The sequence below is a fragment of the Bubalus bubalis genome, chromosome 17, assembly GCF_019923935.1.
Source record: "Bubalus bubalis isolate 160015118507 breed Murrah chromosome 17, NDDB_SH_1, whole genome shotgun sequence".
NCBI lineage: Eukaryota > Metazoa > Chordata > Mammalia > Artiodactyla > Bovidae > Bubalus > Bubalus bubalis.
This window is the reverse complement of record NC_059173.1, coordinates 1,186,822-1,212,167: the sequence shown is the minus strand read 5'-3', so window position 1 is coordinate 1,212,167 and position 25,346 is coordinate 1,186,822. Positions and strand designations below refer to the sequence as shown.

The 25,346-nt window shown below is 64.0% G+C and overlaps 1 protein-coding gene across 3 annotated transcripts in view; it reads right to left on the bottom strand.

The window, feature by feature from the left end:
* Positions 1-1,502: 1,502 nt before the first annotated feature.
* The window catches only part of BCR (BCR activator of RhoGEF and GTPase), an 87,987-nt gene continuing 64,143 nt past the window's right edge, over positions 1,503-25,346 (bottom strand). For 2 of the 3 annotated variants that reach the window (XM_006065611.4, XM_006065613.4), the window contains exons 10-23: positions 24,740-24,908; positions 23,577-23,696; positions 22,763-22,838; positions 21,398-21,502; positions 20,719-20,793; positions 18,518-18,615; positions 16,880-17,014; positions 8,599-8,658; positions 7,431-7,540; positions 6,204-6,343; positions 5,591-5,725; positions 4,803-4,908; positions 4,321-4,483; positions 1,503-4,056 (exon numbers count right to left, since the gene is read on the bottom strand). In XM_006065611.4, the coding sequence (XP_006065673.3) occupies positions 3,967-4,056; positions 4,321-4,483; positions 4,803-4,908; positions 5,591-5,725; positions 6,204-6,343; positions 7,431-7,540; positions 8,599-8,658; positions 16,880-17,014; positions 18,518-18,615; positions 20,719-20,793; positions 21,398-21,502; positions 22,763-22,838; positions 23,577-23,696; positions 24,740-24,908 (1,582 nt within the window). In that variant the 3' untranslated portion in view covers positions 1,503-3,966. Of the gene's footprint in view, positions 4,057-4,320; positions 4,484-4,802; positions 4,909-5,590; positions 5,726-6,203; positions 6,344-7,430; positions 7,541-8,598; positions 8,659-10,063; positions 15,498-16,879; positions 17,015-18,517; positions 18,616-20,718; positions 20,794-21,397; positions 21,503-22,762; positions 22,839-23,576; positions 23,697-24,739; positions 24,909-25,346 lie in introns of those variants that run through there. The other variant, XM_006065612.4, reaches the window with a different exon arrangement.

The following is a 25,346-nucleotide window of genomic DNA, read 5'->3' as shown; positions in this document are numbered from 1 at the left end:
ACCATGACCGTGGCCGCCTGCAGACCGCGCTATGCCTGCTGTGGGCTCCCTGCCCCGGGGTGATGCGTGGCCCCCATCCTGCCCGCTGACCCAGGGCGTTCGCCACGGGAGGCCGTCTGGGCCTCAGGAGCTGCTGTGTCTGTCGCCCCTCGCTTTTTCTGTTTATCTTTTCAGAGCTGTTGGGAACAGCCCATCATTTGCTCCATCATGGAAATAATTCCTTTTAAGGCCACTGGGGCCTTCTTTTCTTTTGGGGGGGTGGGGGGTATATAGGCTCTCCTGAGGTCTCTACACAAAATCCTGCCCGTCTTCATCAGCCCGGGGTACGTGTGTGACACCAGGCCTCGGCTTGAGGCCAGCACGGTTGGCCACGTCTAGCGTCTAGACGGAGAAAGGGAGCTGGCCTGTGGGGAGCATGGAGACACCACGTCCCCAGCCTGTCTCTGCTCTTCAAACAGCAGAGATGGCGGCAGGGGGCCTCCGTGCAACCTCCGTTTACCCACCTACCAAGCAAAGGGGTTGATTCCGAGGATCTTTGAGGTCTAAGGCCTCAGACCCCACAGCAGCAAACGGTCCCACTCGCTGGCCGTGCCACGGGCCTGGGCTGGGCTGGACAAAGCCCCTGCTCTCAGCTTGTCCCCAGATCGCTTCCTCCAGAGAGAGGCGTTGGAGCTTTTCTTTTTATCACAGGTTTTTGAATAGGACCCGGAAGGCAGGGGTAGAGAGATACAACTAGACTTTAAAGGGAATGGCAAACCACTCCAGTATTCTTGCGTGGAGAATCTCACGGACAGAGGGGCTGGGCCTGGCGGGCTACAGGCCAGGGGGTCCCAAAGAGTCAGACACAGCTGAGCGTGCACGCACACACAGAACTGCCTTTCGGGGGCCAGGTCCGAGGTGGGGGCCCGCGGTAGCCCTTTCCTTGTCAGCAGGCGTCAGGAGGGCAGCAGCACAGCATCCACGCAGCTCTGCAAACGCCAAGCCTCACGCCTCGAGGAAGGCGCCCCGGAGGAGCCTCAGGGTGACGCTGGCAGATGTCGAGGCCGGCGATGCAGGTCCCCGTGGCTGTGGCCCAGTTTGTCCCCACCGGGCATGCCCATCTCCACGGGGGCACGGCTTTCCCGGACACTGGGTAGCTTTTTCTGAAGGCAAGGCTGGTGGCAGCTAAGGGGCCCCACGCCCCGAGGCCAATCACCCAAAGGCTGGGCCCGGGAGCACCGGTGGAAACCAGAGGCTGAGGGGCTCGGGCAGGGCTGGGCTGGGTGAGGCTGGACCCCCCGCCCCCGGCACTGGGCAATGCCCGTGTCCCTGCAGCTGTTCACCCCAAACCCAAAGGCCCCGTGCTTGGCAGGGAGGCCTCCTGGATGCCTGCCTATCCGGTCCACCTGCTGCTGCTTCCAGCCCCAAAGCCCACCCCCAGCCCTGACCCATCGGCCCCGTCGGGGGTGCTCCCGGAGCCCCTGGTCCCGGCGTTCCTATAGCAGCCACCACACAGACGCAAGTTGCCTTGAGGAACTTTAATCAAAGTGTCAGCAGTCTTTCCCTCCCCACCCCCAGCGGCGGGAGAGATGGCCGAGCTGGAACTCAGACATGCGGCTGCCTGGAGACCCACCACCAGCCCCAGTGCGTGGCCGGGTTCCAGATGCAGGGCCCTGGGCGGCGAGATGGAGTCCGGCCACTGAGCCTCGTGGACGGTCACATCTGGCCCCCAGGGGGTCACCCGCCCGCCAGCTTCGCTGACCGTCAGGGCCAGAGTGTCAGATGGGTGACGGGGATGCCCGGGGACTCAGAGCGACCACCGCCACGGTGGGTCATTGAAGGAGCGCCTCGACGGCCGTGGAAAAAAAAACAGTCATCCCACCACACGATGGCGCGCATCCTAAGTAAAGAAAAAGCTCGAATGGGGACAGAGGTGTGGCAGGGAACCGGGATTGGCACAGACGCTGAGAGACGGCTTTCCAGTTTCAACGCGATGGATGCAGATCATGAAGGCTCCAGGGGAACAGAGACCAGGCCAGGGCTTTCCAGGCAGAGCGTGTTCCCCACCACAGGGCTGGATGGGATGGGAAGCCAGGCTAGAAGAGGTCAGGGGCCGGAGGCCGGGAGACCCACCGAGTCCAGAGAACATTTGGGGACAGAGGACACCCCCCCTGACATCTGCTACACCCTCATCCCCCAGGGGGACCACGGCTCTCCCCACGAGACCAAAGTACAACTAAATAAATACAGTATGAGGACGTAAGACCTTCGAGTGGCTTCTTTTTCTGTCCCCCGGGTCAGCAGGTCCGCGAGCAGACAGGAGGAGGGGCACGTGGCCCCCACATGCCTGGAGCTCCTGCCCAACAACACGACGGGGGAGAGCCTCCCGCCCCGCAGGGACACGGGACGGGGCCGGGCAGTGCCCCGCGTGACTGGTCTAATCGCGTGACAAGTGAACGCCTTTTCCTGAGTCGTGCCTCCGCTTCCCTCCTCTGGTTCAGCGCATCCTCTCTTCCCGCAAGTCCAGCCTGGAAGCTTTGCCTGTTTCTTTTCTCCTTGCCCCCGCCCTTCTTAGAAAGGAGCAATGCAATTCTTCACAGACGCGCGTGTTCAAAATACCTAGAGGTGCCCCCAGTTATTGTCTCCTCTAAGTCAGACGGTCGGGAGGGTAACCAGCCACGTGCTGGCTTCAGCACAGGGGCGTGGAGTGTGTGAGCAGGGCGGGGTCGGTCCCTCTACCTGCTCTGGGGCGGGCACCCTCACCCTCGGCCTGTTCCCAACCTCCCCCCCAATTCCGGGTGCCCAGGAGACTTCCGGAGCAGCTCCCGATGGAAAGAGGGCTGGCGTGTGGAGGAAGACGAGATGCCGCTGTGGACACCGCTTGTCCACAGAGTACATTCTAACATCTTAGTGGGTATCTGAATCTTCTTAGGAAAAAAAAAATTAGAAACTGTATAAAACTTAAAAATATTCAAGTATCAAAAAGCTATCCGGATCAAAGTTTAAAACAAGCTGTCGGCAAGCTGCCGCCGCCACCAAAAGAGGAAAACCTTTACAAGAGTCTGGGGGGCGCGTGCGGCGAGGGGGCGCAGCCGATCTGGGTGTCAGGGGCTTGGGGGGGCCGGGGCGTGATCAGGGGAACGGGAGGGCAGGGGGCAGACGCGCCTCGGGTCGGAGGAGGCCGGCCTTCTGAGACGACGGGCGACTGTGCGGTCTTCTAGACGGTGGGTGGGTCCGCCCTCCCCCGACGAGCGGCGGTAAAGTGCGCAGCCCGGGGGCTCCCCTCCCCTGGTGTCCGGGCCCTGCGCGTGACACGGGTCGGTGGGCGGCTGCCCAGGAGATGGGCGGAGACAAAGCAACGGAGGACAGAGCAGGAGGGAGACCCGTGTCTGCCACAGAGCCTTCTGCAGAGAAACAGAAGCCAGCAGGTGAACGGGGTCAGGCGCTGCACGGTGCAGACTCGGCTCCGCCAACCCGGTTACAAAACAGGCGTCAGGCGTTCTGATCTGGGAAACCGACACGCTCCCACCGCACGGGAGGGGGCCTGGCCCCCGGGCGTGAAGCGGCGGCGGCGTTTATTCAGGACGGCGACTCGCGGGTCAGGGAGTCCGCTCCTGCCTGCTCGCTTCGCCCGCGAGATGCGCAGGTGACCCAGGGGAAATCTTGCAACGCTCCCAAGTTAGGTTTCGTAACCACCACTTCCTCCGCCTGGTCCCGCCCAGGCCCGCGACGGGCGACGCGCTGGCTCGGGGCGCCCTCTGGCGGTGGCGCGGACAGTCTGAGGCCGGCGCGGCGCCCGCGGGCGGGGGCGGGACTGCCGCGGCCGCCTCCGCCAGGGGTCGCTGTCTCGTGGCAGCAGCGTGGGCCCGGGTGGGGGCGCCCAGGGACGCCTCCAGGAGGCGCAGCTCCCGCTCTGTGGCTGGAGGGCCCGTGTCCCAGGCAGGGTCCCGGGCCGTCCTCTGCTCTCTCGGGGCGGGCCGGGGGCCTCTAGACTTCGGTGGAGAAGAGGACGCTCTGCCTCCTGCCGTCCGGGGCGGGGATGGCCTCCAGCTGCAGGAAGTACAGCAGCACCTGGACCTGCGGGCGGGGCGGGAGGGCCGGCGGCTCAGAGCGGGGAGCCCCCACCCCGGCGGGCCCGGGGCTCCTCACAGCAGGAGGGCCGCCAGGCCGGGCGGGTCCCGGGAGCCCCAGCCAAGAGCAGACAGCGCAGCCGCGGCCCTGTCCCCAGACCTCGGCCACCTCCCCTGCGCGGCTCGGTGGGAGCCACTGGCAGGACACGGGGGTGCGGGGGTGGGCAGGCAGGGGCCACAGGTCCAGGCCAGGTAGGCGAGGCCACCGTACCTGAGACATGACCTCCAGGGACCAGCTGTCGGTCATGGAGATGGCCTGGCTGGGGTTGGTGGGCGGCTTGTTCTCCTTCTCCGAGGGCCGGAGCAGCGTGGGGCCGAACACCGTGGCGAGGTTGTGCAGGGACATCTTATTCACCGTCTCCTTTTCTGCCACCCTGTGTGTGGGGGGGATCTGCCGTGACACCGCCTCAGGGGATGGGGGCATGGAGGTGGGCGGGGACTCCTCCCCAGCTGCCCACCCTAGCCGGGATGCAGAGGGCTAGAGGCCCGCAGGGGGAGGGCAGGGTCGGGAGTGGACACCCGAGCCCACGGCTGGCCACGGCGCAGGGGTACGTGGGTGACGGTGGCGCTGGTACCCGGAGGGGCACCCACAGATGGGGGCGAGCACTACACAGGGAAGGCCCCGGGTGCCAGGAAGTCTGACGGGCGCAGGGGACCCACTGGAGCCCTGAGCACCCCAGAGGAGGGAGCTACCTTTTCAGGTGGTCCAGGAGGAAGAGGAAGGTGAGCAGATTGGCCTCCGGGAGCGACAGCAGCAGGTTAAGCATGCAGCTCTCCTTCGCCACAGGGTCTGAGAGCGCTGCGGGGGGTGGGGGGCGGGGGTTACTTCTCACAGCCACAACCCGGGCTGGAAGGCGCCCCCAGGGCCCGGCCGGTCACCGTCCTGCCTCTCACGCTGGCCCCCAGTGAGGGCCCTGGGTGGGAGCCTGGCCACCCTGGACACCTTTTCTGAACCTCAGAGTGGTGGAGGGCGCCACACGGACCAGCGGCGGGGGTGCCGGGCACAGCTGGCTCCTCAGCCCTTCCCACGTCCTGCTCAGGGGGAGCGGGGGCCACAGACCCCCCATCACATGAACCTTTGCACCTGGGTGGGGGTGGGTGAGGGCAGGTCCTCTGCTGAGTGGCCCTGTCCGGGGGGGGGGGGGGCGCGGGCAGGTGCAGAGGCTGCAACCACCCCGTGCCAGCGCCCCCCACCCTCCAGGTGGGCCCAGGGTCAGGGTGTACTCGAAGGCCCTGACCGATAAGCCAGGGTCTGGGGCCAGTGAGGAGGACAGCGGCCTCCGGACCCCACACTGGCGTGTCCACAGCGGCAGCCCCCCTCTCGGCGACCTCCAGGGAAGAGTGCGGAGGTCAGCCCGTGGAGGCCTCCCAGGACGGCTGGGTTCCCGGTCCCCCACCACTTGCAGAGTTTCTGCTGAACCTCGGGTTTCCCCCTGACCAAAGGCGGACAGGAGGAGGGACGGGAGACGCCCCGCGCTCACCGATGCCCTCAGCGAAGTTGGGATAGAACTCGTCCGTGAAGAGGGGCTCGGGCAGCTCGCGGAAGTAGAGCTTCAGCGTTCCGGCAATGGCATTCACGTCCATCTCGCTCATCATCACTGACACGTCCTTGTTGTCTGGGGAAGAGCGTGGAAGTGGAGCGGAGCCCGCCGCGGACCCCGAGTCGGCTCCACCCTCTGAGCCCCAGCCGGCTGTGCGGGTCACCTGACGGCAGCTGTAACTACCGTGGCGGTGACCCGCACCCCGCGCCACACCGTCCAGGGCTGCAGGCCCCCCGCGGCGGGAGGAGAAATCCATCGAGGACAACCCTGGGGTCTCCCGCCCACATCTGGCAATCGGGGCGGTTCCACCAGCTTCTTGGCACCAGACTCGTTGACCCCTGGGCTTGGGTCACACCCACCCCCGGGGCGGGGGGGGCAAGCTGAATCCCCGGGGGTAGAGCAGGGGGCCGCCCCACGGAAGCCCCTGGACCGACTTGGCAGGAGCCACGTGCGTGGTCAGGACGGGTTAGGAACCGCTCTACGGAGCCGCCCTCCCCAGCGGCGGACGCACCGCGCCCACCCCTCCCTCCCGCCCACCCGCTGAGACACTCACTGACGTCAAAGGCCGCCTTCAGGGCCTGGATGTCCGTGGCCACTCCGGACACGCGGTAGATGCCCACCTCCTCCATGCCCCGGCGCTCGATCTCCTCGACGCACTGGCGCACGATGTAGGGTACCTTGGACCGCTCCCTCCTGCGGGGCGGGGGAGGAGCCTCAGCGTCCGGCAGCCCCGCCCCCTCGCCCCTCAGCGCCGAGCCTGTGTGTGCCCCCTGGGCTCTGCGGTCTCACGATCGTCACTGCCTCCATCTCATCAGGGTCTTTCCAACAGTCCGGGTGGGTTGGACACCCTCTAAGCACACCCGCCCTGGGGGCGCGATCGGGAGGTCTTTCTGAGCGAGGTCGGCTACTGGAGGTGTGTCCAGAGCTCCCCCGGCCCTGGGTTAATGGGCAATGGACTGCAAGGGTCCTGGGAAGCGGTCTGGTCTCCGAGTCGGGTGGGCGTGGGGGGACCCCTCCAGGCCTCAGGCAGAGGGGAGCCCAGCGCCCGGCAGGCAGCCGGGCCAGAGGACGGAGTCCACGGGACCGCCTTGCCCCTGCGCTCAGCTTGGAATCCTGTGACGCTACCCTTCTCTACAGGACAATTCTAGCCCCTGCAGGCAGGACGCCAGAGTAAGAACTCTAATTCTTCAGAGTAAGAACTCTAGAGGGTTGGTTTAGTCTAGTTTAGCAACTGCATCCAGGACCCAGCGGAGTCCTCTCCCCAGCCCCTCTCATGAGTGGTGCTCGTTCGGGGGTCCCTGCTCTCGCCCAGAGCCTCTGGCAGGAGCTGGGGGCCAGGCTGTAGTCAGGTGTTCCGCCTGACCACCAGTGAGGTCAGGGCCAGGCCAGGCTCCAAACCGGGGAAAGTGGATTCCGGAGGAAGCGGCTGTGTCCCCAAGGCCTGCCCTGAACCTGCACACAAGTGTCTCCTCACGACTGACCCGTGACGCGTGGGGGGCAGGATAGGAGCTCGGATCCTGACAAATTCCAAGGCAGGGAAGGAAGCCCTGGCGAGCCCAGCTCTGGGGGCAGCACAGGCAGGGGGCGGGACAGCCCCAAGCTGCTGGGGACTCGTCTGTCGTCAGCACGGGAGGCAGCCACGCAGAGAGTGCTCCACGGGCCTGCGAGGGGTGACCGTGCACAGAGAGGGAGACCCACACCGGCTCCGTCCTGCAGAGACACCCGGAGAGGGAGCGCCCTCCGCCCCCGGGGACGAGACGTGGGCGCCCAGGCCACTCACTTGGTGACTACGGCGATCCTGACTCCGAAGACACCCGTCTGTTTTCGGGAAGGCATCCTCTTCAAGCTGAGCTCCCTGCTGGTGAACTTGATTGACAGCTTCACTTCAATCTGCAGGGGAGGCGGGGGGCACGACCCTCTCAGCCTCCTGGTCCTCAGAGCCTGCTCCCAGGGCCCCGCAGGCTAGGGTCCAGGTTGGGGGCGGGCCCTGGTCCAACTCAGTGGCAGCCAGGAACAGCCAGGGCCGTCTGAAGACCCGCTTTTGCACAACCTCCCCCCAGGACCCTGTGGCTTCTGCTTCTCATTTAATCCTGATTAAAAAGAACCATGAGACTCCATGTTGCATGGCATCCTGGATGGGACGGGAGTTTGGCGGAGAATGGATCCATGTATCCATATATGTATCCACCGAATCAATGGACATGAGTTTGAGCCAACTCCGGGAGTTGGTGATGGACAGGGAGGCCTGGCGTGCTGCAGTCCATGGGGTCACAAAGAGTCAGACACGCCTGAGCGACTGGACTGAAATGGACATACATATGTGTGTGGCTGAGTCCCGTCTGTGTTCACCTGAAACCATCACAAAACTGTCAACTGGCTACATCCCCAAACAAAATAAAAAGCCAAAAAAAAGACACTAGAGAAAATGCATAGAGAATGTAACAAAAGGCCACCGATCGCCTATCAAATGTTGGCACTGTGTCCTGCATGCTGACTCGCTTCAGTCGTGTCTGACTCTGTGCGGCCCCAGGGACTGTGGCCCGGCAGGCTCCTCTGTCCATGGGGCTCTCCAGGCAAGGATACAGGAGTGGGTTGCCACGCCCTCCTCCAGGTATGCACAGAGCTTTTCTGGTGAGCGGCAGTGCTTTTTCTTAAGGTCTCAATTCTTACGGGGTACTGGAGTCTAATCAGGGGTCTCAGTCTCTAAGGGCAAACCCCAGGGTCCAGGCCCCCTCCATCCCCGTGATGCCCCTGAACCCCGACTTGAGGGACGCCCAGTGCCTGGCGGGTGACCCGCACTCCAGCCACAAGACTCTGGCCTGCGTGGACTTGGGCCCGCACACTGTGGTCTCTCTGCCTCCTCCAGCCCCAAGGGTCTCAGAAGGGACTGGCACCACCCCAACCCTCTGCAGGAAGCGGAAGCCAGCACAGCGCCGGGGGGCACGTACCCCGTTCATGGCGATGACGGTCCGCTGCCAGTCTCTGTCGTGCAGGGTCTGAGGGTCCAGCTGAAAGCAAGGGGTCGTGATTACCGGAAGCCCTGGGCATCCACGCAGAGGCCTGGCCGGGCAGCGAGCCCAAGCCTGCGACTCCTCCACGTCCAAGCAGAATCAGCGGCAGGCCTCGGCCGGCACCTCTCCAGAGGCCAAGCGGGGTCCTGATGGAGGACCCGCTAGAAAAGTCTTGGAGCCTCAGAAGCCCTCCCGCCCCCAGACCCTCGCTGCCTGCAGACCAGGCTCAGCTGGGGGGCGAGTCAGCGACCACTCAGGCCCTGCACCCTGCTCCCCCGGGAACCCTCCCTTCCCAGTGGTGCTCACGCCCGCCCTGGCAGCCTTGGGGGCTGGGAGCTGTCCTGCTCCCCCACCTCCCAGCAGCACAGGGGGCTTCACACAGCTCGGAGAAGGCTGCATAGTCATGCAGGCGACACTTTGGGAAGCCTGGTTTCAACAGCATCTTCTTCTGGGTGGTGGGGAGGTGTGCTGTGTCATCTAAGAGCTGGGGACCCTGTCTTCCCCTTAGTGTGGCCCTCTGGCATGGGGGCCTGTGCAGGCTGGGTCTTTAGTCCAGGCCGGGGCACCCACGGCGGGGCCTCCCCTTCCTGGGAGGCTCCTGGGGCCATGCTCTGGGGCGGTGGGGACTCTGGCCTGTGGGGCGGGTGTGTGAGCAGAGAGCCGGCACAGACCACTGGCCCGTAGGGCTTCCCGGCCCCCAGCTGTGGTCACACCTCCTCGGGGGGGCGCCTGCGGGCAGGGACAGGGGGGCACTCAGGGCCCTCGCAGCTCCGGGGTCCCGACCAGGCCAGGTGTGGCAGGAGCAGGGAGGCGCCGGTGTCCTGGCCACCCAGGAAGCCAGGGGGCAGGCTCAGTGCCCCCTGCTCCCAAGGAAAGGGACAGGGTCCCTCCACTGAGGCAGTTTTATTATTTTAATTAAAAACAGAAACTTGTCTAGCCATGCTGTGTAGCGTTTGGATCTTAGAAGCCTTGCCCTCTGCAGTGAAGCATGGCATCCGAACCACTGGACCCACCGGGGCATCCCTACGTGCAGCTTTAAAAGGGGAGACAGAGCAGCAGAAAGACGCCCTTTCTGGTTCCCTCCAGAAGCTGGCGACCCCTGGGCCCTTCTCCCCATCCCTCCCCTCCCCTCCTCTTCCAGAACTGAGACCAGCACAGCCAGCAGGGGGACAGAGCCCGGACCCTGCCCGGTGCCACCCGCCCCCGGGATCCCAGGCCCCCGCAGACCCACCTTGCCCTTGCGCACGAGGCTTCGGATGTGGGTCCACAGGGCGGTGCCGCAAGCACACACGTGCTCCTCCACCGAGGCCGCCCGGCTGCGGCCCGCCAGGCCAGGGTGGAGGTGCCGCAGGAGGGTCTGCAGGGCAGCCGTGCCCGGTGTCTCCCGCATCCTGGGCCCTGCTGCCCGAGGGGCTGGCGGCGAGGCAGCGGCGCGGTGGATGGGACAGCGGCCGGGCAGCAGCATCGGGCTGGAGTGTGCCAGGCTCCGACCCCGCAGCCTTTTGACCCGGTTCTCAGGAAGCCCCGCCCCCGCAGGCTCGCCCAGTCCCATCGTGCCGGTTCTCCGTTTTGTTTGCGTGGGAAAAACACCCCCACGGGTGGCCTGTTGGTTACGGGAACCCCGATGCGTCACACTTTCCCTCCAGAGCCCAAAAAAGCCATGCTTCCTTCTCAAGTGGCCGGTTTCCTGCCGGGCAGTTTGGAGACGCTGAGTAACCTGTGTCTGCCCGGCCAGCCCTCCGCACGGCTGGACAGGCCCCCTGCTCCTAGGTCCTGCGAGAGCCACAGCGGCGACCCCATCCATCCCTGCCGGGGCCGGACTCAGGTGGGAGAACGCCCCACAGCCCCCAGAACCGGCTGCTCGGCCCAGGGACCAGGGGCTCAGCGCCGCCGTCCACCCCTCCACCTGCCTGCCCTCCGGCCCCGGGGGGTGGGGGGGAGACGGTCCACAGGCTGGCCCGGCTCCAACAAACAGAGCGGGCGGAAGCCACGTGAGGACGGCCCCCCGCGGCCGGGCTCCGTCCACAAACAGTGCTCGCAGCGGACGTGCTCCCGCCTGGGCTATTTACGGCACAGGGAAGTAAACAAGCGGGGAACCCGGGCCGGGAACGGAGCACACTGGGGGAGGACCAGGAAAGGGCCAGCGCCTTCGGGAAAGCCCAGGGCGCATGGGGTCCGGGAGGAATGCGCCAGCCACTCAGGACAACGGGGCTGGGTAGGCAGGGTGCCTCCCCAGACAGAGGTCTGCATCTCCACTCGCCTCCCCCAGGGCTGGGCACGGGGCACCCCCAGGGAACAAGGGTGGGTGGCAGGCCTGGTGGACGGCTGCCCCCAGCGCTGCCTGGAAGGCCGAGGCGGCCTGGTGGTCAGGGATGGACGGCCTGACGGACACTCTCAGAGCATTCTCTCGTCCACCCGCCCGGGCGGCGGCAGAACCAAGACAGGGCACGTGGCTCCCTCCTCACCCGCCTCCTTGGAGACTGCGGTTATCTCCGGGATGTGCTCAGCGCCCAGGACGGGCCAGTGGGGCCTCCCCGGCCCTCCGGACCAAGCCCCACGTGTCTCACCCTGTAACCTGCTCTCAGGAGTGGTCCCTAGAGGGAACCAGAGACGCCCCCGCCCCCGGGGAGGGGACACGGCCCTCCAGCCTCTGTCTCTCTACTGCATTCCTGGAGCTCTGACCTCTGTGTCCTTAACTCCTTCCTGCCCTCCCCCGACCCCAACCACGCTCCAGCACCACCCCAAGACCCAGAGGACAGCTCTGATCAAAAAAGAGAGGGGACCTCCCCGGGTGGTACCATGGTTGAGAATCCACCAGGCAAGGTAGGGGATGCGAGTTCGAGCCCTGGTTCGGGAACTCAGCCCTCAAGCCACACCTAGGGAGTCCACGTCCGGCGACGAAAGAGCCTGCATGACGTGGCAGGGACCCCAAGTGCCACAGCAAAGACCCAATGCACCCCAATAAATAAGAAACAAACAGTAACGGGCTTGTCGAGGATGCTGAGAAACAGGAGCCCTCGGGCACCTCCACGGGGACGTGAACTGCTGCAGGCGATCGGGAAGAGCAGGTCAACAGCTCAGAGCGCCAACCTTGGCGGCGACCCAGCGACTCCCCCCGGCTCTCCACACGGGAAGGAGGAAACCGTCTGTCATCACGCCGACCGTGACACGTTCACACAGCGCTCACCGTCATGGCCGGGAACTCGAAGCGGCCCAGGTGCCCCCCAGCTAGAGAACAGACAGGAGCTAAACGTGCCGTGTGGACACATGCGTGAGGCAGGGCCCAGCCAAAAAAGGGAGAGTGGTGAACGCACTGTGAGCGCGTGACCCTCAGAAACATTTTGCTAAGTGGGGGAAGCCAGTCACGGAAACCGCGTCACAGAGTGTGAGTGTGTTTACACAAAACACGCAGCGTGAGCAATTGTTGAGTCAGTACGTCATGTCCGCCTCTTCGCGAGCCCATGGACTGTAGCCCGCCAGGCTCTCTGTCCGTGGAATTCTCCAGACAAGAATGCTGCAGTGGGTTGCCATGCCCTCCTCCAGGGCATCTTCCCCACCCAGGGATCGAACATGCATGTCCTGCACTGCAGGTTGGTTCTTTAGACTGAGCACATCCATACACAAAAAGCACATCAGCCTGGGCCCGGGGGTGGGACAGGGAAACCGCTTTGAGAGGACAGAAATATTCTCAAACGCGATTGTTGTTAACAGTCGTAAAACACTGTAAATTACTAAGATCACTGACTATCTCCCTGGTGGCTCAGACAGTAAAGAATCTGCCAGCAATGCAGGAGACCTGAGTTTGATCCCTGGTTCGGGAAGCCTGACAGGCTACAGTCCAAGGGGTCCCAAAGAGCCGGACACGACTGGGTGACTAACACTTTCACTTTTCACCGGCTGCTTCTCTACTTGAAAGGGATGCGGTGGATGTCAGCCAGTGAAAAAAAGATGTAGAGCCCCACACGGGACCGCAGCTGGAGCAAGGGGGCCTGGGCCGCTCCGCACCACTCCTCGCAGCGGCAGAGGCTCTGGGAAGCTGAGTCCCGGAGCGGCTCTGTGGCTCCACACAACTTCTACAGCCTAAAACTGGCCTCAGACGGTTAACAGCCATCTGCACGCCTCTCGCGTTCATGGGGCCGGAGACCCCGTGGCCCTGCCCGCTCCAAGGGGCTGTCACCGCTGATGCCCTGAGGCACGTTCGCACCTCAGCCGCCTCTGACCACCCCCCAGCACCCCCCCGCTTCCCAGCACCCGAGTGGCCCTGGCACGTGAATGACCATAGGGAACAGATCGTGGCCAGCCCTGAGATAACCCTGATGGCAGGTGGGCCTGGGGACTCTGTGGCACTTATCTGATGCCCGCTGCCCATCTTCCTCCTGCCCAATGCATCTCCAGGCCTCCCACCCGCACTCTGGCTGGCTGGGGTCAGGGGGAGAATGCAAGTGCCCCGAGGGCCGAACGACAGCAATGTAAAGTCACCCTCTGAGCAGAAGAGACAGACACTGCACACAGAGGCGAGAGAAGGAAAACGGAAGGAAGGGATTCGCGACGCCCCCTGCTCCCAGGCCAGTGGTTCCTGAACCCAGGACTCCCCAACACAGTCCGGGGGATCGGGTGGATCCAGAAGCCTGACCTGGGGGGCGAGGACCCGGCTCCCCGGACGACTGTGATGCCTCCGGGCCTGACAGCGTGTTCGGTTTCCACCCCTGGCCCCTTGGGGCCCGCTGACCCGGGCTGGCTCCAGGTTTTCCCCGCGCCCCCCTCGGACACTGTGGGGTGCTGTGCCCGCCCTCTGCTCATGGCAAGGGCTCTGCACTCAGTTTCTGAGTTGAGGTGTGTGTGAGGGAGGGGGAGAGGACTCGGGGCGGGGTGCGTGGTGTAGCCACCCCTCCCCCACAGCAGGACAGGCAGGGCCACCTGCCCCTCGCACGTGGCCGGGCTGGGAGACCACCTGGAATTGCTGGGAAAGCCCCCATTTAGGCAGGATGGGCCCGGGAGTCACCGACAGCCTCCCCGAGGTGCCCCCCACAGAGATACGCGTCCACGGGGGAGGGGGGCGGCTGGCTGGGGTCCCGGGCTGATGTCAGCATGACCGGCCTCCCCTGACTGCCTTCCTTCCTCCTGCTGAGGATCCAGACTCGTAAACAAGCCCGGCCGCCCCCAGCCTGAGTCACAGACCCCCTCCCGCCCTCCAGGACGTCCCCGGGGCTGATGACAGTTCTGAGTCACCCCAGGTCCCAGGAGGGGCAGCGGGGCTGTGGGACCCGAGTCTGCAGGCTCCTCTGACCTGCTTTCCAGCTACGGACAAGCCCTCGTTTTTCTGTGCTCCGCCATTTGCGTTTTTACAAGTTGAAGGTTTGGAGCAACGCTGCGTTGTCAGATGCTGGCTGGCACTTCTCAGGAAGGAAGTTTTGTTTTTTCATTAAGGCACCTGCACTGCTTTTTCCAGGCGACGCGATCGCACACTCCGACCTCAGTACAGTGTCAGCATATCCTTGACACGCACTGGGAAACCAGAAACCTCATGTGATCCGCTTCCCTGCGGCACCTCTGAGGCACGCCTGCAGGTCTTGTCCCCAAGAGACAGGTTTTAGCAAGAACCCTGCTAAGACAAAGCGTCGGACACGACTGAGCAACTGAACTGAACTGCTAAGTCAGTTAAGCAAAAATCCCCTGCCCTAGGGACTTCCCTGGTGGTCCGGTGGTTGAGTCTGCCCTGCCGTGCTGGGGGTCGTGGGTTCAATCCCTGGTTGGAGAACTAGGATCCCCAAGGGCCACAACACAAAGTCCAGGCCCCGAAGGACAGCTCTTCTGTGCCGCAACTACGGCCCAACGCAGCCAGATGAACAGAGGGTAGGTATTTAAGAAAAAAATTAAAAAAACCCACCGTCAATATTTAACCATCCTCAACCTGTGACCACGCTGTTCATCCCCGCCTTCCCTGGTGACGTCTGAATGACCCGGGCCTGTCTTCAGCAAGAATCCCACTAGAATAGCACAGCCAGAGACCCCCTCAGTCCCGCTGTTCTCTGATTACCACCGCTCTCTCCCTGGTGGTTCAGACAGTAAAGAATCTGCCCGCCACGCGGAGACCCCGGTTCGATCTCTCTTTCCAGAGACAGCCTGACTCCATAAAGGAGGAAGACGAGTGTTCCCTTTCCTGTCTGAGACCCCCAGTTACCCAGCAGCAGTGCTCGGAGGCCCCGGTTCAGACCCCGCCACCCCCGGGACCCCAGTCCCACAGAAGAATGCAGATGACGTCAAGTCCAAGGTTGGAGGAACCAAAGTCGAGAAAAGGAATCGGGTGCCCAGCCTGCCAACTCACCATGGGCTGGGCAAGGTGTAGGCAGAGTCTGGGTGTGGGGGATGAACGCTGGGGCAGGGGGCAGGTGCAGGAGGGAACGGGGGAGGGGTACAAAGGAGGCCAGCCGTCCTCGAGCGCAGAGGCAATGACCGAGGCCCCGAGCGATGACCAGCGCGAGGCAGCTGCCTGAACACCGCCGCGCTCAGAGGCGTCCGGCTCGGGACGCCCACGGAACAGCCCTGTCTGGGCAATGCCCCGCCGTCCATCAAGGCCACCGAGGCGGCCTCCTCTGCCAGGGTGGGAGACACGGGTTCGATCCCTGGTCCGAGAAGACCCACCTGCTGTGGAGGAGCGTGCTGCATGCTAGCGGCTCACAACCACTGAGCGTGTGTTCTAGCGCCCGGGGGGCTGCAGCCACTGAAGCCCCCACTAGAGTCCGTGCTGCTCCGAGACGAGAGAAGCCGCGGTGGTGGGAAGCCCGCACCCTGCAGCCACCGTAGCCCTGCTCACTGCAGCCAGAGAGGAGCCCGAGCTGCGACGGAGACCCAGGGAAACAAACGATATGTATGTATATATAATAATAACAAATTAAATAAATGTTTTTTAAGTAACCACTTAAAAGAAAACAAAAACGGGATGGTCAGCAGTGAGGCTGGAATCCCTGGGATTCCAGGCAGTCACAGCCACCCCGGGCTGCCCCTGCCCGAGGAGCACCCAGCCCCAGGCGCCGTCAGCTTCCTGTCCTTGGGTCTCAGCTCAGCGAAGCCAGGACTGCCCGCGCCACCCCCCCACCTCCCCCAGCGCCCTTGCCCCGTGCTGCCGGCTGGCAGGTGGCGGAGGGCGGCAGAGACGGGTGACTGGGGGGCACCCTGGCTCTCAGACCCAGTCCCAAGGGACAGGGGTCCCTGGAGGCCGCAAGCTGGCCAGTTCCCTAAGCAGCTTCTCAGGCACCGTGCCCCTCCCGGAAGACAGCCAGCCAGCCGTGGCAGGGATGGAGCCCCCCGCCAGGCGAGGACTCCCCAAGGTCGCAGCGGAGACGAGGAACTCCGCGGAGTGTGAGTCACCTTCTCTGCCTGGAGGGTTTTCACTTCCTGCACCGGGGAAGGGAGGCAGGGTTCTCCCACGGCTACCTGGCATGTCCAGCCACTCCCCCCAGGAGGCCTCATGGCAGGGGGGTTCCCAGGGCACTGGGGGAGCAGTCAGGGCCCACCTCCAGGGCAGGGCAGGCAGGAGCCCCCTTAGCTGGGTCCGGTCAGCTGCCCCGTAAGGAAAGAGGGTGCTGGGGCTTCCTCCTGGGGTGCAGAGCCATGCAGGTGAGGCTGTGAGAAGGACAAGGCAGGTGGTTCTGCAAGAGCTGGGGGGCACGTCCTGTCCTTGGAAGGCTGAGGGCCCGGAGGGCTTGGACCTGGGGACCCCTCCCCGGTCCTCTGTGAGACTTCCTCCTGATCCACCAGGGGCTCCTCTGCCAGCTCCGGGGGGCCGGGGGGGGACTGGCGCCCGCCCACAGAGGGAGGCGGCTACAGGCCTGGAAGTGGGGTCTACACGCCAAAGAGGGGGTGCCAGGCGGGGAGACTCAGAGTCTCGGGTTTTTCCAATTAGAGGCAGCTCCTGACTGCCAAGGGCAACCCTGCAGGGCGCCACCTCAGGCTCTCCAGAGGCCAGGGTGGCACAAGGCCTCCTGGAAAAACAGGTAGAGCTGGAATTCCCTCAGGGACAAGACGCTGAGTGACAGACAGGCTGCGGCGGGAAGGGACCCACGACGGCGCCAGCCCAGGTCTCCCATGCCGACAATTAAGAGCCGGGCCTGCCTCACTGTGTCCCCCGACCCCCCCTCGGTGTCTCCGGGCGTCAAATGGGAAGAGCACAGAGCACCCGGAGGCGAGGAGCCCGCGGGGAGCGGAGGGGCCGCCTCACCTGCGCCTGGCCCTTGCCCACGATCCTGTCCGTGCTCTCCCCGCCGTCCTCCTTGGCGAGCCTGGTCTTGTGGTAACACTTCTCGTAGCACAGGATCCTCAGGGTCTGCGAGCCTTCCAGCTCGATCTCAAACTCCTGCGCCCCGAGAGAGGAGGAAAGCCCCCAGGTTACCGGGCAGGCCCCGCAGAGGGGCGGCCAGCGCTGCTGGCCGAAGGGGCCTCTGAACAGCGGCCCCTTCCTGCACAGACAGCTCCCCTGAGGCCCCGCAGCGAGACCCTCCCCACTGTCGCCCCACGATGCAGACCCTCAGCAGCCGCTGCCCTGTGAACATCACACCACCGGCCAGTCTGGGAGCTTCCGGAAGCTCTGGGCGCCTCTCACGGCTAACCCAAGCTCCGGGAGCCGGCATCTCACACAGGGTGGTCCCCAAATCACCTGCAGCAGAGGCCCCGGGGCGGGGGGTGGGGGTGGAGGGGTGGCTGGTTACAAACACAGACCCGCTGTGGGCTCTGGGGGGTGTGTCTCTGGGGGCCCACTGATCACGACCAGTGCCCTCCAGGTGGGTCGACACCAGGGGGCCAGGGTCGGCGGGCAGGGGGAACGCTCTGCCCTTTGCACTCAGCTTTGCTGCGGACCCTCAAGCTGCTCCGAGGACAGTCTATTTGAAGGGAAAAAATAAACATCGACCCAGGGAGGTGACCCAGGCGAGGCGAAAGAGGGACCCGGGAGGAGGGGCTCTCCTGCAGGCTCTCGGCGTGTCTGCCGTGGGGTGCGTGGGGCCTGCTTCCTCCTCCGTCACCCCCACGGCACCTCGGGAACTCCGGTGCTTCCCAGCAGGGTTTCACCGGCATGGGTTCTTGGTGGGGAAACGGGGGTCGGAGGTCGGGAGAGCAAGTATTTCTGAGTCTGAATTGGGGGGAGGAACGGTGCGTGCGCCGGGAACCTGCGAGAACCTAGACAGTCCACACGTGCAGCCAGGGTGGTGGGCTGCCCCGAAGCCCCGAAGCCCAAGCTCGGTCTCTGCAGCCCCCTCGGTGGTGTCCAGAACCCGGCGTGCGCTGCCTCTGCGGGGTCACGCCCTCCTGGATGGGTCCGCCTGGCTCTGACACCCCCTGCCCCACCCCGGACAGCCCGGGCGCCCGGAGTTCTAACGACCAGGCAGGTCCGCCGGCTCCCCAGGCCCCCGCTCTGAGGGCGGCGTGTGGCACGTCTAACGATCACAGAGACCAGGGTCCTCTCCAGCCCAGCGAGGCAACCCCCGCCCCAGGAGCAGAGCCCGGCTTCCGGGCCTCGGGTGCCGCAGCGCCCAAGGCTCATTCCAATTTCCAAGCAAAAACACCATGGAAACCTCCCAGATAAACACTCGGCAATAATAAGGGCCTTAATGCTAAGAAGCCCTTCGAAGCTCTTTTTCCAGACGCTCTGCCAGCAAAACAAGTGTCTCCGTCACTGGCGGTGGGGGGAGGCGGGTGTGTGTGTGCAGGCGAATTCTCAGGAACACGGAGATAAAATCTCCTGGCCCGCCTGCTCCCCCGGGAAATTCCGGGAACGGCTGCTGGCACGGAGGCTGGCGGGGAAGCCCTCAGGGGTCACATCCTGTGGACGGAGCACCTCGTTTGCTGGGAAGTGGGGCCTCACCTCGTTCCAATTGGGCTCGGCTGTGTCCCTGTAGACGCGCGTCTTGGCTTTATTTACAAAGTAGCCGAAGGAATCCACCTCCAGGGTGCAGTAGAGACCTGGGGGGCACACAGAGAGCGGGACTGACCACATGGGCCTTTGTCACCCTTATCTCTCATAAAAGCAGGTGTTATTTTCTAAAGCATAAAGAAAAAGTGTCTTGGGTTTTTTTTGGTAGCGCTCTGACGCCTGTGGGATCTTGGGACCCAAACCCAGGATGGAACCAGTGCCCCCATATCTCCTGCAATGGAAGTGCCAAATCCTGATCTCTGGACCACCTGGAAAAGTTCTCGGTTTCCTTTCTAAAACAAGACACCAAAACAGTGCCATCAAGACAGCCTCACGTCACACGAGTGCAGCTAGAAGCCGGCACCTGTCACGACATTCGCTCCCCTGCTCACGGACAGTAGCTCGGCGCTGGGAGGGAAGTGGTGTAGGGCCGTGGAGCGGGGCTCGGTCCATCGGCGTATTAATGAAGTTCTCCAGGCAAGAGTACTGGAGTGGATAGCCTTTCCCTTCTCCAGCAGATCTTTCCCGACCCAGGGATCGAACCTGGGTCTCCTGCATCGCAGGCAGATTCTTTATTGTCTGACCCCAGGGAAGACCTATTAATAAAGTTACTATGCTGCTGCTGCTAAGTCACTTCAGTCGTGTCCGACTCTGTGCGACCCCATAGACGGCAGCCCACCAGGCTCCCCCGTCCCTGGGATTCTCCAGGCAAGAACACTGGAGTGGGCTGCCATTTCCTTCTCCAATGCAGGAAAGTAAAAAGTGAAAGTAAAGTCACTCAGTCGTGTCCAACTCTTCGCAACCCCATGGACTGCAGCCCACCAGGCTCCTCCGTCCATGGGATTCTCCAGGCAAGAGTACTGGAGTGGGTTGCCATTGCCTTCTCCAAAAACTATAGGGCAAAGCAAAAATGTGTATCTGAATAAGGATTCAGGCTTATTCAAACCTAGTTATAGTTTTAACTTATCCAACAGAAGTTGTGTTGCTTCCTTTAAAAAACGGCTCTACTGAGGTATGAACGATTGTACCTTCACATTCACCCACTGTGAGCGCCCAGCTGGGCGCTTTTGGGTGAGTTTACAGAGTTCTGAAGGCATCACCGCCATCCAATTTTAGTGCATTTCCAACACTCCTAAAAAGATCTCTTCGGCCCATTTTTCCCATTCAACCACAAATCTATAAATCTGCTTTTTCTGTCTATCCAAATCTTTTGTTCATTTTTAAAAGACTGGGCTGTCTCAGGCATGGCACTGTAAGCCTTCTCGATATATCCTGGATACAAAGCCCTGATCGTATCCACCTGGTCTGGAAACAGCTTCTCTTCTGGGGCTCATCAGGCACGTCTGGTTCGGTTTTGTAGCCACAGTGGCATGGTCAGAGGGGTGCCTGCCCCGTGTCCTCCTCCAAGGGGCCCTAAGAGCTCGGGGGTCAGGCTGACAGGTGAGTGTGTGCCGAGCCTGCGCCGCAACGCGACCAACCCTCACCGCTCCCGAGTGGCTGGGACAGATGGCCCCAAGGGGAAGGATTAAAAGGGTACCCCATCGGCACATCAGAGCAGCAAAATCTCCCTGGTACCAGGGTCAGGGTGCCAGCCCTCAGCCTCCTGGAGACCTAGGCTGCATTTTGTTGATGTTCAAGTCGCTCAGTCGTTTCCGACTCTTTGCAACCCCATGGACTACAGCACACCAGGCCTCCCTGTCCATCACCAACTCCTGGAGTTCACTCAAACTCATGTCCACTGAGTCAGTGATGCCATCCAACCACCTCATCCTTTGTCGTCCCCTTCTCCTCCTGCCCTCAATCTTTCCCAGCATCAGGGTCTTTTCCAATGAGTCAGCTCTTCGCATCAGGTGGCCAAAGTATTGGAGTTTCAGCTTCAGAAGCACTCCTTCCGAGGAATACTCAGGACTGATTTCCTTGTCTGTAGCAAAACCTGACCTCTACAATTGCATGACCTGCCTGCTGTGGGCAGCTCCCAGCTCCCAGAGTCTGAAGAGCCAGGTGCAGGCAAAGGCAAGGTCCACCCCAGAAAGCAACCCCACACCCAGCGGGCGTTAGCGAGCACCACACCTCCGGGCGGTCAGCCGCCTCCCTGGTCCCCATACCCTCCGGCTCAGGGTCCGGCCACCTTACTCCCCACACCAGCCACCTACTTGAACTCTGCTTAAAGCCGGTGGCAGAGTGGACGATGACATTCAGGAACCCGTAGAGCCCAGGAGATTCGTCATCTGTGCAAGAGACCAGAGAGGTGAGTGCCCGTCCTCCTGGGAAGGGCAGGCAGGAGGCAGGGCTCTGCTTCAGGGACCCTCTCGGGGCGGGGCACTGCGTGACTGTCACTTGCTTAGCGGGGGACCAGGCGACAACGTGAGCAGAAACACATCCGCTGTGGCCTCCACTCGGCCTTAGGATCGAGTGCTAAGTTCACAACGTGGACAAACCAGGGGCGGAGACGAGACGTGACGGGCTCTCAGGACAGGAGAGGGGTTGGGGAGCACGTCACGTGGATGAGGGGCACAGTGTGCAGAGCACGCTCTTGTGTGTGAGCGCGTGTACACGAGTGCAACAGTGAACGCAGGTGCGGCACGACCACACGTGGGGGCGGGTGGGGGGATGGGGATCAGGGCCAGACCAGAGCACTGAGGGTCTGAGGAGCGGCTCGGGACTCGGAACCAAGTCTCCGGTCGCCTGGGTCACCCCAGCTTGTCCTGTCCACTCCAGGGAAAAGCCGACAGGAGCACACACAAGCCCGGGCGTGGAGATCCCCGGCCCCAGGGCAGCCCCAACAGCAGTAAGGAACGGCGGCCTGGAGGGTGCGGGGTGGGGGCGGCCCACCTTCCTTGTTGATGGTCAGTGGGATGCTGTGGACGGTCTGCAGTTTGACACACGAGTTCGTCAGCATCTGCAGCTCCACGGACGTCAGCGAGAAGCTCTTAAAACCTGAGATGGGGGCACAGGGGTGCCAGCCAGTGAGTCCACCCGGCTCCTCGGAACCCCGGGACCCCCTGGAGCGTTTTTTCCAGCTACCCTCACAGTGGGCCCTCAGCACACCCCGGTGAGGAGGCCCACAGCGTCCACGTGCTCCCAGGGAGGAGCCGCTAAGGGACGGGGAGGCGTGGCCCGGGGGGGCGTGGAGGGAATCTTAGCAAGATGCTCACACAGGGTCGCCTGCCACCTCGGCTTGGCCGTATGGCGGTCGTGAGGGGCGACCCGGGGCAGCTTCCTGTGGGGTCTCCCCAGACACCCAGCACAGCTGTCCGCTGCGCCCCCGCCTCTCCACCAGGTAGGGGAACAGAGCTCACTTCTGAGCAGAGGACAGACGCTGAAAGTGGTCTGGGCCCCTGGTTACAACAGGACACCGGTGATGGGAACACGGGCCGGGTCCAGGCACCGGCCGTCAGAGCCGCCAGGAGCACCCCGTCCCCAGAGACGGTGCCCTGCGGGGGACAGGGCAGAGGCGTGTGGAGCCCCCCGCCCACCCGGGATGCGGGGCTCAGCCTGGCTGCCCCTGCAAGAGGCACAGAGGAACCTCTCAGCAAGAATGGCTCGGGAGTCCACGGGGTGGGGGACGGCGGGGAGTGGAGGAGGGAAGCAGGCGGCCACAGCCCCAGGTCCCGGGTAGGGCCTGCCCTCCAGCCCTGAAGGCAGCCAGGCAGCACGGGACAGCTGTGAGCTGAGGAGAAGTAGAGACCCGCTAACACACAGGGAAGCGCCCAGAGAAGGGCCCGTCCTGGCGCAGGCTGGGGGCCCCGTCCCGACAGCGGTCAAGCACGGGGGAGCAGGGCCAGCAGGGTGTGGCCGCCCAGCTGGGCTCAGCCAAGGGCCCCGTGGCGCCAGCATCTGCTGGGCTGTGTGGCAGGGTGGTGGGGAGGCGAGCCGGGGGTGGGAGAGCCCCAGGGGCGGGCAGGGGTCAGGGCAGGAGACCCACCAGGCGGGATAGGGGAGTTCAGGGAAGGCTAGGGGAGCAGGAGGGGTTGACGGGGGGAGGTCAGAGGGCAGGCTGGCGGTGGGCAGTTACGGAGGGCAGGGGGTCCTTTCAGGACAGCCCCTCCTCAAGCATCTCCAGTGTCAGGGCTCCAAGACACACCTCACTTGGATGAGTTCCACAGCCCAGCCCGCTGGGGAAAACGAGGTCAGAGACCACAGTGCCAATGTCCTGAACCCACACCTGGAGCCCCCACCCCGGCCCGGGCCACTCACACTTCTTCTGCTGCTCCCGGATGGTCTCTCTCCACTCGGCCCGCTCGTAGTCGGAGGAGATCAGGAACGTGTAACTCTGGGGGCAGGTGGAGAGCACACCCCAGTTATCACCATCCCACTGACCGGGCACCCAGGGGACCGGGCTCCGTCCCGGCCATCATGTGCAGCCGGCAGCGAACCCGCTCGGGGCGCCCGCAGCCCCGCGCTGTAGGCGTCAGAGCTGGGGAGTAGCGGGGTGCACTCACAGCCCTGCTCCTGCACCCCCTGCCCGCATGGCTCAGGGCGACGCATCGCAGCACAGGCCCACCGGGTCCCCAGGATGGATGTGCCGAGGGGAGGGCCCTGACGCGGAGGCAGCGGCCCCCGCAGAGCCCCTGGGCAGGCGCCTGATGCCACAGAGAACCCTCAGGGTAGAAGTGAAGCGTCCCTTCAGGCCCACGGGCTCCCAGACTGCATCCTTGCGCTGAGAGCCTGTGAGCCCCCAACCCTATGGAGACGCCCCTGGAGCCCCCGCTGTCTCCCAGCTGTGGGGGTCCAGGCCAGAGCCCCAGAGAGGGGCGCCCTCAGGCCCGTGTGCCATGCCGCACAGGCCTCTGGGGCCCAAGAGGGACCCCAGGCAACCGGAGGGGTGGGGCATGGGTGTGGCTGGCGGGTAGGGCGTGGTCTACAGGGTGTGATCGGCAGGTAGGGCTGTGACTGGCGGGTAGGGGCGCGGCCTGTGGGCGTGACCTGGCTTGTCATATGGGCGTGGCCTGTGGGCAGGGCGCGGCCCGTGAGGGGCATGGTCCGCAGAGTGTGGCCGGAGGTCACTCACCTTCCCGTTGCGGCTGTGCACGCGGAAGGCCATATTCGGGGACATGAGGAGCAGCAGCGACTCCTGCTCCGAGAGCTTCTTCCTCAGCCTCTCGATGGCCTTGCTGCCCTTGTTCGCTCTCTGCGGGGAGAGGGTGCGGCCACGTGTCCAGCCCCGACCCAGCACTGCGCGCTCCTGCTCAGCCTGCCCGCGGGCCTGGACCCTCGGTCCGCAGAGGACAGAAGCCCGTGGACAGGGCCTCGGCCGCACTGTCCAGGCCGGGCCCGGGCTGCCAGATGTGCTCAGTGCATGCTCCCCGGGGCAGCAAGGCCTTCTCACGGACCTCCCTTCTGCCACTTTGCCCAAACTTAGGACAACGTCCAGGGGCCCGTCGTGACCCCGAAGGCCCCTCTGTGCTCCCGGGTCTGCACATTTTGACATCACGTCCCCTGGGAGTGAGGGGCCCATGCAGGGTGAGACGTGCCCCCAGGACCTGGCAGGGAAAACCCTCTCTTCTCCCAGCTGTGCACCGCCCTCCTGAAGCTTCCGTCCCAAGGGCACGGCCTGGACACAGGCATCAGTGGACGGGGCTCGACAGCCCTTGGGACACTGCCCCGGCCAGACAAACAGACAACCCAGAGTTCATGCCAGCCCGGAGCTCTGGGGACCCCCCATCCCCTGGGGTTTGTGGTGCAGCAGGGCGGGCAGGGGCGGGCTGCGAAGGACGCCTGTCCCGCTGCACCCACCGCAGCAGCTGGTGTCCCTGGACATCAACCTTCCAGGGACCCACCCTGTCTTTGGCCGCCACACAGTACCTATAGACCGACCCTACAGGTTGGGGGCTCACCCTCGCTGTTCCCTCAGAACACTGCTCCTCTCCAGAAACAACCAGGGGTCTGCCGGGTGCAGGTCAGACGCTCCGGAGGGACCGTGTCCCCCACCTGGGACTCGCTCCCCATCGGGGCAGTTGTAACAGGGACAGTTGGGCAACCGCCCCCCACCCGATCCTGGACGGCTCCAAGTCTGATGGGACGCCTGGTGCTCTGAATGCTCTCAGGGCCCCAGCAGGTCCCAGAGACCTGCAGTGGGTCAGAGGCCCAGCAGAACTCGCCCGCTGGGAGGTGCTGCTGCCCCCGGAGCTGCAGAGCCAGCCTGGTCCACCCCCTCAACCCTGCCCCGCGCACCTTCTCTCTCTGGATGTCACTCTTGATCTGGGAGATCTTGATCTTCATGGCGTCCAGCTCCTCGTCCAGCACCAGGGGGATGTTGGGCGCAGCCTCAGACTCGTCCACCGTCTGGAAGCTGAGGTCCGTGAGCGGGATGTACCACTTGCAGTCGTACTGCTGGGTTTTGCTGGGTGTGGGGTGGCGGGGGGCACGTTAACAGGCTGCCCACCTTCCTCCACTTAAGTCACTGTTTCCAGTCTGGGAGCCCTGAGGTCACGGCCATGATGTCTACCTGACCTTCAAACCCTGCCCGTGGTCCCCGAGACAGGCCAGGACGAGGGCCCAGGTGAACACTGGCGACCCGGTCCTGGTGGCCCCTGTGCAGGGGCGCTGCTCACGGGGGACGCAGGCCCCAGGGGTCTGACATGCCTCATCCACTCTCTCCTGACGCGGTAGACCTCCTAGGCCGCCATTGACAGTCAGGACAGGACTGCAGACGCCCCCAGGGCTGCAGTGTGAGGGGCTGCAAATCCACCCAGTGTAACCCCCCTCTCTTGACAGACAGACGGGGAAGGTGAAGCTCTCTTCTGATCGAACCCACTCAGCACAGCAACGGCAGGGGGGC